The sequence below is a fragment of the Geospiza fortis genome, unplaced genomic scaffold (genome assembly GCF_000277835.1).
Source record: "Geospiza fortis unplaced genomic scaffold, GeoFor_1.0 scaffold662, whole genome shotgun sequence".
NCBI lineage: Eukaryota > Metazoa > Chordata > Aves > Passeriformes > Thraupidae > Geospiza > Geospiza fortis.
Genome location: NW_005054450.1, coordinates 495,213 through 506,479, shown reverse-complemented (window position 1 = coordinate 506,479; position 11,267 = coordinate 495,213). Strand labels below are relative to the sequence as shown.

The window sequence follows — 11,267 nt, the reverse complement described above, 5'->3', positions numbered from 1 at the left end:
CCAGTCCCTGCCCCAATCCCTGCCCCATCCCATTGGGTTTGGGCTGTGTTTGCTCCCCTCAGCTCTCGGGTCTCTAGCTGCTCAGAGTGGCACCAAGGTGTGTTAGAAAGTCTCTTTTCGCAGCCTGGCAGTTGAAGAAGGAGTCAGAGCTCTTAATTTCTCTGTCTCAAGGTTGTTTATTGTATCTGATCTATAAAATTCTTTCTTCTGTCCAACCAAGCTCTGCTCAGCAGGACAGTTCCAGGCACTCTGCCTGCCCCTGGGGCAGTGTTATCTTTTTATACTAAAAACTACCTGTGCAATATTCACAATTATTTTCCAATACCTATCACCTATGTTAGACAGTGAGCTTCTACTCTAAACCAACCCAAAAGTGCCACCAGCACAGCAGAAGATGGAGGCCAAGAAGAAGAAGGAGAAAGGCTGGACACGCCCAGATCCCTCCACCTTGCCCCCTGAACCGCCATTCTAAAAACCCCAAAATCTACTTTTTCACCCCGTGATAAATTCACAATCATTCTACTTAAACTGTCGTGGCTTGCAGGTCTTCATCTAAGGTTGGTAATTTGCTCCATGGCTCATAATCAAACCCACAGGTGTTTGGGCTCTGTGCCAGGGTCTCTGAGCCCCCTGGCAGGGCTCTTGGCTGCTCAGGACACCCAGAGGGATGACAGATTAAGTAGAATGATTGTGAATTTATCACAAGGTGAAAAAGTAGACTTTGGGGTTTTTAGAATGGGGATTCAGGGGGGGTGAGATGGAGGGATCTGGGCATGTCCAGCCTTTCTCCTTCTTCTTCTTGGCCTCCATCTTCTGCTGGGATGTTGGCACTTTTGGATTGGTTTAGAGTAGAAGCTCACTGTCTAACATAGGTGATAGGGATTGGGAAATAATTGTAAATATTGTACATGTAGTTTTTAATATAAAAAAATAACACCACCCCAGGGGCAGGCACAGTGCCCCTGGACCTCGGCAGGACAGGAGAAAGCATTTTATAGATCAGATACAATAAACAACCTTGAGACTGAGAAATGAAGAGCTCTGACTTCTTCTTTGACCGCCAGGCCGCGAAAAGAGACTTTCCAACTTTTCTTGGGGTCGCTCTGAGCAGCCAGAGACCCCAACAAGAGGGATGTCCTGAATTCCAACACTGGCCCTCCCCGAGCAGGTGGAGGGAGCCTGTTTGCCATCCACGGGGACTGCGAGGCCTACGACACACGCACGGACCGCTGGCACATGGTGGCCTCCATGTCCACGCGCCGCGCCCGCGTCGGCGTCGCCGCCATCGGGAACAAGCTCTACGCCGTGGGCGGGTAAGGGGGCACGGACAGGCAGAGTGACCCAGCATCTCTGGGGTGGCCGTGGGAAAGCCCCTGCCCTGCTCACCAGGATCTCTGTGCCCCTGGGATGTGGTGGTGTTCACAGGGGTCTGAGGATGAGGGAAGAGATGAGGATCTGACTCCGTGTTTCAGAAGGCTTGATTTATTATTTTATGATATATATGTTATATTAAAACTATACTAAAAGAATAGAAGGAAGGATTTCATCAGAAGGCTAGCTGAGAATAGAAAAAGAATGATAACAAAGGCTGGTGACCGAGACAGTCTGAGACAGCCGGACTGTGATTGGCCATTAATTAGAAACAACCACACGAGACCAATCACAGAGGCACCTGTTGCACCCCACAGCAGCAGATAATCAATGTTTGCAGTTTGTTCCTGAGGCCTCTCAGCTTCTCAGGAGAAAAAATCCTAAGGAAAGGATTTTCCATAAAACGTGTCTGTGACACTGGGATGGCTCCTCCAGCCGCTGCTGGGCTCTCTGAGGCAGGCAGCTGGGATTCCTCCTGGGAACTGTGGGACAGCAGGGAGGAGAGAAGGGAGGTCCCCCCAAAAGGGTTTTCATGGCAGGAGCAGGACTGACCTCACAGAAGTGACCTGGCAGGGCTGTGTGGGAAGTGGCCCATGGGCATTCCTCATGGGCAATGCCCCCTCCCGAACTGCCCATTTCCCTCACAATGCCGGCTGGTTTGGGTTGGAATTTAAACCCATCCCACCTTCCACCATCCCAGTTTGCTCCAAACCCCATCCAGCTTGGACGCTTCCAGGGCCAGCCACAGCTTCCCTGAGCAGCCTCTTCTCCCCTTCTGTCCCTGCAGCTACGATGGGACCTCTGACCTGGCCACAGTGGAGTCCTATGACCCTGTCACCAACTCCTGGCAGCCCGAGGTGTCCATGGGCACCAGGAGGAGCTGCCTGGGGGTGGCAGCCCTGCACGGGCTCCTCTACGCTGCCGGGGGGTATGATGGGGCCTCGTGCCTCAACAGGTGGGGATTGCCTTGCTCCATCCTCCCTGCTCCTGCATGCACTCCCTTGGAGCTGGGAACCCGGCTCCTGACCCTTGAGCAGATGTTTTACAGCTCACCTCTGTGACGGGGCTCACAGGGGTCTGAGGATGAGGGAAGAGACGAGGATCTGACTCCATGTTTCAGAAGGCTGGATTTATTATTTTATGATATATATTACATTAAAACTATACTAAAGAATAGAAGGAAAGGTTTCATCTCAGAAGGCTAGCTCAGCTAAGAATAGAAAAGAAAAGAATGATAACAAAGGCAGCTGCCTCAGACTCTGTCCGAGTCAGCTCTGCTGTGATTGGCCATTAATTAGAAACAACCACATGAGACCAATCACAGATGCACCTGTTGCATTCCACAGCAGCAGATAACCATTGGTTACATTTTGTTCCTGAGGCCTCTCAGCTTCTCAGGAGGAAAAAATCTCAAGGAAAGATTTTTAATGAAAAGATGTGTGCGACACACCTCCTTCTCCCAATGGGAAAAAACCCCACTTTGTAGCCCCCTGCCGCAACAGAACCCAGCCTGTGTCAGCTCCCTCTGCACTCCCCCTGTCTGTCCCCAATCTGTGAGACCTCCCCGTGTCCAAGAGCTTTGCCCTGGGCTTTCCCAGTGTCCCACCTTTGTCCCTGTGTCCCTGCAGTGCAGAGAGGTACGACCCGCTGACGGGCACCTGGACCTCCATCGCTGCCATGAGCACCCGCAGGCGCTACGTGCGCGTGGCCACGCTAGGTGGGTGCTGCCGGGGGGCTGGGGGTGCTGGGCGGGCTCCTGAGGGCTCCCCGTGCTGCTCTGCTCCCCTTCCTCTGCTAAAAATACCCCGGGGCTCCGGAACGAGGGGGTCAGGGAGCAGCAGCAGCATCAGGAGCTCTCTGGGAGGCTTTGCAGAGGGGCTGCCTGATGAGTATTTCACACCACTCCTGCTGGAAGGGGAGGGAGGAGCTGCCTGGGGCAGGGGAGGCTCAGCCTGGACCTGTGTGGGCACCTCCAGAGTGGCACCTGTGCTGAGGCTCAGCCTGGACCACGTGCCACTTCCTAAGGCCTTTCCAGTCCCTCCTCCTAGGACAAATAGCAGTCCTTGGCCATTCACTGGGGAGAAGACCAGCTCGCTGCCAAAGCCTCTTTAAGCTCTGGACAGCTCTAATGCAGTGCCACAACCATTATTATTTCTCCCTGTGCTCTGTAACCGTGGAGTTATTTGGACTCACGGCCTGCGAATGTCACAGATGTGTTCATACACAGCAGAAAGAGCCTAAAACAGCAGCGCAGGGAGGTTCCCACCAAAGGGTTTTCATGGCAGGAGCTGCGTGGCCAGAGCAGGACTGACCCACAGAGGTGACCTGGCACAGAGGTGACGCAGCACAGTGGCACCTGTGCTGGGGCTCAGCCTGCACCTGTGTGGGCACCTGCAGAGGGGCACCTGTGACGTTGTGAGTGGCTGTGCTGGGGCAGGGATGTGGTTTTAGCTCATGCCTGTGCCTGTGTCTTTGCAGAAGGCAACCTCTATGCAGTGGGGGGCTACGACAGCTCGTCACACCTGGCCACGGTGGAGAAGTACGAGCCCCAGGTAAATGTGGGAGGGAGATTTGGGTGACTCCTGTGCTTCTCCCCTCTTCAGGAAGGCCTCGACCCACCGTGCATGGCTGGGAGATGGAGGGGATCAGCAGGGACAGAGCACGCAGGGTGCAGTCCTGAGCACAGTGACCCAAAGCTGCTCTGTGAGAGCTCCCTGGGAGGGTGGACACCAGAACAGCCCCTGGCCCCGCTGCCCGTGGTTCTGAGGGCAGCAGGGATCCTGTCTGTGCCCTGAGCTGTTCCCAGCTCCCAGCTGGGAGCGTGGCGGGCTGGGGACACAGCTCTGCTCCAGCAGGGTCAGGCACTGCAGAGAGATCAAAGAGAAGGTCCTGGAGGCTTTGTGTGAGCTGCAAAGCCCCAGCTGCACTCACACAGATTGGAAATAGATACAGCTCAGCCCCGGGCTGGGCTGGCATTCAGCTGGGGCACAACCGGTGGCCTGGCACGGGCATCTCTGTGCCCCTGGGATGGCTCCTGCCAGCTGCTGCTGTGCTCTCTGAGCCAACTGCTCTCTAATTCCTCCTGCCAACTGCGGGACAGCGGGGAGGAACAAAGTGATTCCCCCAAAAAGGGTTTTCATGACAGGACTGTGTGGCCAGAGCAGGCCTGACCTGGCAGGGGTGTGTGGGAGATGCCCTGTGGGGTGGCTGATGGGTTCTGTGTCCCCAGGTGAACACCTGGAGCCCCATTGCCAACATGCTGACCTGGCAGGGGTGTGTGGGGTGGCTGATGGGCTCCCTGTCCCCAGGTGAACACCTGGAGCCCCATTGCCAACATGCTGAGCCGCAGGAGCAGCGCGGGCGTGGCCGTGCTCGAGGGGATGCTCTACGTGGCTGGGGGCAATGATGGCACCAGCTGCCTTAACTCCGTGGAGCGCTACAACCCCAAATCCAACACCTGGGAGAGCGTGGCCCCCATGAACATCCGCAGGTAAGGAAGGGGCTGTGTCCCTCTGGAGCCTCAGGAGCGGGGAGCTCACCTTGCTGTGCCATAAAGCACAGGCACACCACGGGGTTTTGGGGTTTGTGGCTGGCTCAGCACGCTCCTGCCCTGCTCAGAGGGATTGGAGGGAGAGCCAGGAGGCCACAGCAGGGATGTTCTGCAGAGGGATTTATCCTCAGCACTTTGTGTGGCCATAAAGAACCAGGGCTTCAGCTGGCTGAGCCCAGCGAGATGCTGCTGGGCTGTGGGAGGAATGAAGGCTTGCAAGGCCGGGGATTTTGGGCTCGGAGGGTTTGGTATTTGGTGAGGTTTGGTATTTGATGGGGTTTGGTATTTGATGAAGTTTGGATGAGAGTGTCAGACTGAAGGGAGAGCTCAGAGGGTTTGGTATTTGATCTGGTTGGGGTGAGTGTCAGAGTGAAGGGGAAGCTCACAGGGTTTGGTATTTGATGGGGTTTGGTATTTGATGAAGTTTGGACAAGAGTGTCAGAGTGAAGGGGGGGATCTGTGGCTCTGTGCTGTGCTCTGCCTGTTGCTGCCCCAACAGTTCATTTCTCCACGGGGTGTTTTTGGGGTGCCACAGCTCTGGGCAGGTCCCTGCCGTGCTGAGCTCCCCCCAGCACCTCCCAGCCTCCCCGCCGTGCTCTCCTTGCAGGAGCACCCACGACCTGGTGGCCATGGACGGGTGGCTTTACGCCGTGGGCGGCAACGACGGCAGCTCCAGCCTGAACTCCATCGAGAAGTACAACCCGCGCACCAACAAGTGGGTGGCCGCCTCGTGCATGTTCACCCGCCGCAGCAGCGTGGGGGTGGCCGTGCTGGAGCTCCTCAACTTCCCCCCGCCCTCGTCGCCCACGCTCTCCGTGTCCTCCACGAGCCTTTGACAGCGAGCCCGGCCGTGCCCCGGCCCCTGGGGACAGCGCCTGAGCCGGCCCGGCCCTCCCGCGGGGCTCTGCCCGCTCTGGGGACACCCACCAGGGCCACCACTTGTGCTTCCAGGGCTGGTCCCCCCCGAGGGCGAGCAGAGGGGCCAGACTCATCCAGCACCCCCCAAAGCTCCTCAGGGCAAGGGGGAACCCGAACCATTGCTGCTTCTGGGATTGCCGTGCTCCAGCCGTGCCCCCGGGCACTGCCAGCCCTGGGGGCGCCCCGGGGGACGATGTGTGACCCCCCACTCTGAATGTCACTGTAGCCAGTTCAGCCCGAGGTGTGTGCCCTGCTCCGGACGCTGCCCCGCTCCGAGGGCGTCTCTTTGATGCCTTAACCACAGCAAGAGAGGAAGGCCGGCCCAGGCACAGCGCTGCAGGGTGGGGAAGGTGCTGAGCCCTGCAGGGCTCCCCGGGCCCGCTGGGGTCCCAGCTGCGCGGGGCTCTGGCCAGGCAGGTGCTGCAGGGACCTTGGTGGCATCGCTGCCATCACTGCTGGCCCAGGCTCTCTGGGAATGGCCTGGCCTGTTTGCTGCTCCCCTCTCTGCAAAGCAGATCCTGGGTTTGTGGAAAGGAGTCAGTTCTTGGAAGAAGAACAGTCCAGCCTTCCGAACGAGGAGGATTGCCTGGCATTACTTTTTTGGGTATTAATTTTTTTTATTTGCCTTTTTTTATTTGAACGCTAATATGACTCCACATCCCTTTCTTTTTTACACTGCCCTGGTATTCCCCACGCCCTCTGCTCTCCAGGCAGCAGGAGGGATGCAGCTCCTTTTCCCATCTGTTGAGGAGATGATTCCTGTGCCCTGGAAGTTCTCTCTGGGTGGGTGGGGTGTGTGCATGTGTGAGACGCCAGAAGCAGCACGGGAGGGACCCTTTCCAATTAGCGACTCCCTGGCAATTAAACAACCACTCTAATGAACTAAAGCTTGGATAAATTAGCCCTGTGAGGCCTGTCCTGGAGCCAGGGCCCCCGTGCTGTGCTGTTTCAGGGTGTGCTGTGTGTGTGAGCCGTGAGCTGAGGCACAGGTCAGGTGCTCTCCGCACCACAGAGGAACGACTCAACCACTGGTACCTCAATCGTGCTCAAGTGTTCAAATGTAGCATTGGAAATATGGTCCAACTGTTTGGAACTCATTCCTTCCTCCTTTTTTCCCCCCTACTCCACAGTTCTCGCTCACAGAGCTCAGATTTCACTCGTGTGGTACCTGTGGCCCTGAATTTTCAAGTAGCAAGGGATTTCTGCTTTTTGAACTCTCCTGAGAGGGGAGTTTAAAATGAGACAGGGACTCCCCAGCTTCAGACCCTTTTCCTGGCAGTCTGATTTCCCCTGGGCAGGTGCCTGCAGGTTTCCCAAGCCCACTCACCGTGCCTCACGTTGTACACCTGGAATTCCCAGCACCTTCTGCAAACCAGGGCTGCTTCCCCCTCCAGCCTCTCCCCGAGGGCAGCCTGAGCTTCTCAGGCTCAGGAGGCCTTCTTGGCTTTTGGAACAGGCTCCAAATCCCCTTTTTGTCCCCTTCTCCCTGCCCCAGCTGTCACAGCTCAGCAGTTCTCCCATTTCCCTGTCCTGCAGAGCCCCCTGTGAGTGTCCAGGCTCTGCAGTTCTCTCCCAGGAAGGTCAGAGCAATCTGCTTGGTTCAAAAAAGGATGCAACCAGTGAAATCTGCTCTGTTTTGTGCATGTGCCTCCACCCAAGTGAGCTCTCAACCCTTTCCATCCCACTGCTGTAACCAACAAAGGGATTTCCCTCTCCTGCTGGGCTCCCATCCAGGTGTCCCTGGCTCCAGGGCCCCTTTGGAGGAGGATCAGCCCAAAAGCCCCACGGGGAGGTGGAAGGGGCTGGTGCTGGGCTTGGCCCGAGGTGCTGAGGAGCTCAGGAGGGGTCAGGGGTGAAGGGAGAGGGGAGCCCAGGCAGGAGCTGCAGTGCAGGAGCTGCTGAGGGGGAAGCAGGGCTGGTTTCAAACCAGGAGTGAGATGTGGCAGTGGCTCAGAGCCTCTGCTCCAGCTGGGGCTGCTGCACAGCGGGGAGGGAGCTGTGCCTTGCGAGCAGAACCTGAGGGAAGTGGGAAACGCAGCAGAATTTTGGTGCCACTGCAGATCCTGTGTGGTGCTGTCCTGCTTCCCGAGGAGCAGGGACAGGGCGGAGTGACTCCTGTGTCCCCTGGCTGGCTCCTGAGCAATATCCACTGAGCCTGACCCACGGGAACCCAGCAAGGAGGGAACCTCCTGTCTGTGCTGCCCAAACTATGCAGGAAAGGGCAAAACAAGCCCCCAGCACCTCCTGGGGGTCCCCAGCCCCCCGACCCACACTGTGCGGACACGAGGTGTCAGCGCCTGCCCTGGCACGTGCCAGGGTGGGATTGCTCCTGGTGCTGCTCGTCCCCTGCCGAGGAGGAGGAGGAGGAGGAGAGCTCGGAGGGGACGCCTGTCTGTGTCTGTCTGTCTGTCTGTGCTGTCTGAGGGGAGGAGAACAACTCTGTGTGGCTTCCCTGCCAGTTTCAGTCCGTGGTGTCTCGCCCACGACGTTCCTTGTGTGAACTCCCAGCAGAGGAGCATCCCCCAGCCGGGGGGCTCCGGGCTCGGGGGTTCCCCAGCAGGGCCAGGCGGGATCCCCTGCCCTGCTCTGGGGGCAGAGGCTCCCTTGGCCGCCCTGCTGGGCACACCTGGTCCAGATCCATGTCCGAGCGTCGTCACTTTGATTTCTCTGTAACTTTATCTGACTTTATTTATGTGGAACTCTGTTTTCTCTGAATTTTTTGCACTACATGGGGCTGGGGAGGGGATACGAGCAATAGAAGCCAACGTGTACAATAAAGACATTTTCTTGGATATTGGATCCCGCCTGGTGCATCCTTCACTCTCCCTCCCCTCCCCTTGCCTGGCTCCTGGGGCTGCTCCCTCCTTCCCAGCCAGGGCAGGGATCCTGAGCAGCCAGGGCAGGTTCAGGTTGTGTCAGGGCAGGGTCCCCAGAGGGTGCTGGGCAACCCTGAACCCCATATAAAGTGTTAGCAGGTTCTCCTCACAGCTCAGGCACACAGAACAATCCTTTTCCAGCCCCAGAACCAAGCTGCAGCTCCAGGCCCCCAAAAGTGCAAACAACAAAAAGGCCCAAAAGGCCCCAAAAGTGCAAACAGGGAATGGAGGAGAGCAACCTGGGAGGGTGGGACTGCATAGCCTGGAGCTGGAACTGGACAATGAACCCCAATACGGACATGGACCAAAACTTACAAAAGTGTGAAAACTCGTGACTGAGTCCATATAAGGCCTTTTAATAAATCCCCACTTTATCCCTTTAACTCTGCCCGGCCTTTAACTTCCTTCATTTATTTAAACCCCACTTTATTCCTTTAACTCTGCCCAGCCCCTGTTCCAGGCCAGCCCCTCGTGGCTCCAGTGCCAGCTGTCCCTGCCAGGCCTGCTGGTGTCACTGCTGTCCCAGCGAGCAGGCAGGGCCCGTGACAGCAGCAGGAGCTGCACTTGTGCCCTGCTCGGAGCTGGGAGGTTTTATTTAGCTCCAATGCAGGAACAGCGCGTTTGTGGTCACGGCCTGACCGTGTTAGCCACGGATCCAAGAGGAATCCCACTTTTCTGCACAGAGCACAGCTGGGGCTGTTTGCTGACCTGGGCCACGAGGTGCTGGGCTGTTTCCCAGCTGTGCAGAGAGCAGAGAGCAGCCCCTGCCGTGAAAATCACGGAATTTGTGGTGGGGGCCCTCCGGAGGGGGGTCCTGGTGCTGTGCTGGGCCAGGAAGGGTTAATGGATTCTGGGCACAAAGGAGCTGCTTTTAGAGGTCAAAAATGGGGAGAAACATTATGGCACATCTGCTCTCAGCTGCTCTCTCCTGGCGAGTGCGGCCAGACCGTCCAATCCCTTTTTGGGGAATATTTTGTTACTGCAAGGGTAAAACACAAATGGGAGTGTGTCTGTCAACCCCAGCTTGATTCCAACAGATTCCCCAGGAAAACCTCCTAAAATAACCTGTAGATTTGTCACACCACATCCTTTGTGGTATTTCTTACATCACTGTTATTTATGTTCACTAAATCTGATTTTTTTTTTCAAACGTGCCATCACTTCAATTTGTTTTGACAAGATCTGATTTCCACAGCCCCGTGTTGATTTGTATTAATTATATTCTCCTCCTGTAATTCTCAAAGTTAATCCAACTCCCTCACAGCTGTTACATCATTTTCCCAGGAATTACTGTCAACTGGCAACCCCGTAATTACCGGGCTGGTTTTTTACCCATGGAAACACTGATCTCCCTGTTAAATTGTGCAATTTCTGTGCAAATTCCGTGGTCCTGCAAGACTGAATTGCAACAGTGACTCAAGCCCTTTGTGTTCAGCTCTTTCAAACTTTCTAATGTGAATTCTATTTTTTGATCCAGAGCATTCATTTTGTGTTTACTTCTTAGCAGCCACCTGAAAATAAAAAGGGTTTCTCATTTCCTATGGCTGTAACTCCTGGGGTTTTTTTCCAGCACAGAAATATTGAGTCTGCATTTACCTTTTGTCATTAACTTCTCATTTTTATTGTTTATATTTCCACACAGTGAGGCACTCACAGCACAGTCAGAAATCTTCAGTTTAGTTCCTTTTAAAGCATTTCTTCTTTTTTTGCTGCTCATGCACATCTCCTTTTGCTCTTTGCTCCCATTTCCCACCACTCCTAGATTTTGGTTTGTGTCCCGTTTAGTATTTTTTTTCCCGTTTATTTTTATATCTTTAACCCAGCTGGGAAGGGGGAACCCTTTGGAACCTTTCAACCCCGGGGATTTCTGTTAATGCTTAAACAGCAACCCCCAGCTTTATCTCACTGCATCCTTATCTCCGCCGGTGCGGTGCGGTGGCCAAATTCCATTTGGGAAAACTTGGGAAAACGCGCTGGGATGGGTTAATTGGCCGAATTCCTTTTGGGAGAACGCTCCAGGATGGGTTTCTGGGCCGAATTCCATTTGGGAAAAAGTTCCAGGACGGGATTATAGGCCGAATTCCTTTTGGGAAAATGCTCTGGGATGGGTTTCCGGGCCGAGTTCCTTTTGGTGCTCCGGGATGGATTTATAGGCAGAATTCCTTTTGGGAGAACGCTCCGGGATGGGTTAATCAGCTGAATTCCTTTTGGGAAAAAATTCTAGGATGGGGTTTGTGTGCCAAATTCCTTTTGGGAAGAAGTTCCGGGATGGGTTTATAGGCAGAATTCCTTCTGGGAAGACGCTCCGGGATGGGTTTCTGAGCTGAATTCCTTTTGGCGCTCCAGGATGGATTTATAGGCAGAATTTCTTTTGCGAGAATGCTCCGGGATGGGTTTATCGGCCGAATTTCTTCTTTTGGGAAAAAGTTCTGGGCTGGGTTTATCGGCCAAATTCCATTTGGGAGAACGCTCCGGGCTGGGTTTCTGTGCCGAATTCCCTTCGGCGCTCCGGGCTGGGTTTCCGGGCCCCGCTCCGCCGGTGTCGGGGTGGA

The 11,267-nt window shown here is 55.3% G+C and overlaps 1 protein-coding gene across 2 annotated transcripts in view; it reads left to right on the top strand.

The window, feature by feature from the left end:
* KLHL17 (kelch like family member 17) overlaps positions 1 to 8,636 on the top strand; it is a 13,371-nt gene extending 4,735 nt beyond the window's left edge. For both annotated transcript variants that reach the window (XM_005427681.2, XM_031062560.1), the window contains exons 6-11: positions 1,169 to 1,313; positions 2,159 to 2,326; positions 3,000 to 3,088; positions 3,850 to 3,923; positions 4,680 to 4,861; positions 5,529 to 8,636. In XM_005427681.2, coding sequence (XP_005427738.1) covers positions 1,169 to 1,313; positions 2,159 to 2,326; positions 3,000 to 3,088; positions 3,850 to 3,923; positions 4,680 to 4,861; positions 5,529 to 5,757 — 887 coding nt within the window. In that variant the 3' untranslated portion in view covers positions 5,758 to 8,636. The remainder of the gene's footprint in view (positions 1 to 1,168; positions 1,314 to 2,158; positions 2,327 to 2,999; positions 3,089 to 3,849; positions 3,924 to 4,679; positions 4,862 to 5,528) is intronic.
* Positions 8,637 to 11,267: the final 2,631 nt, after the last annotated feature.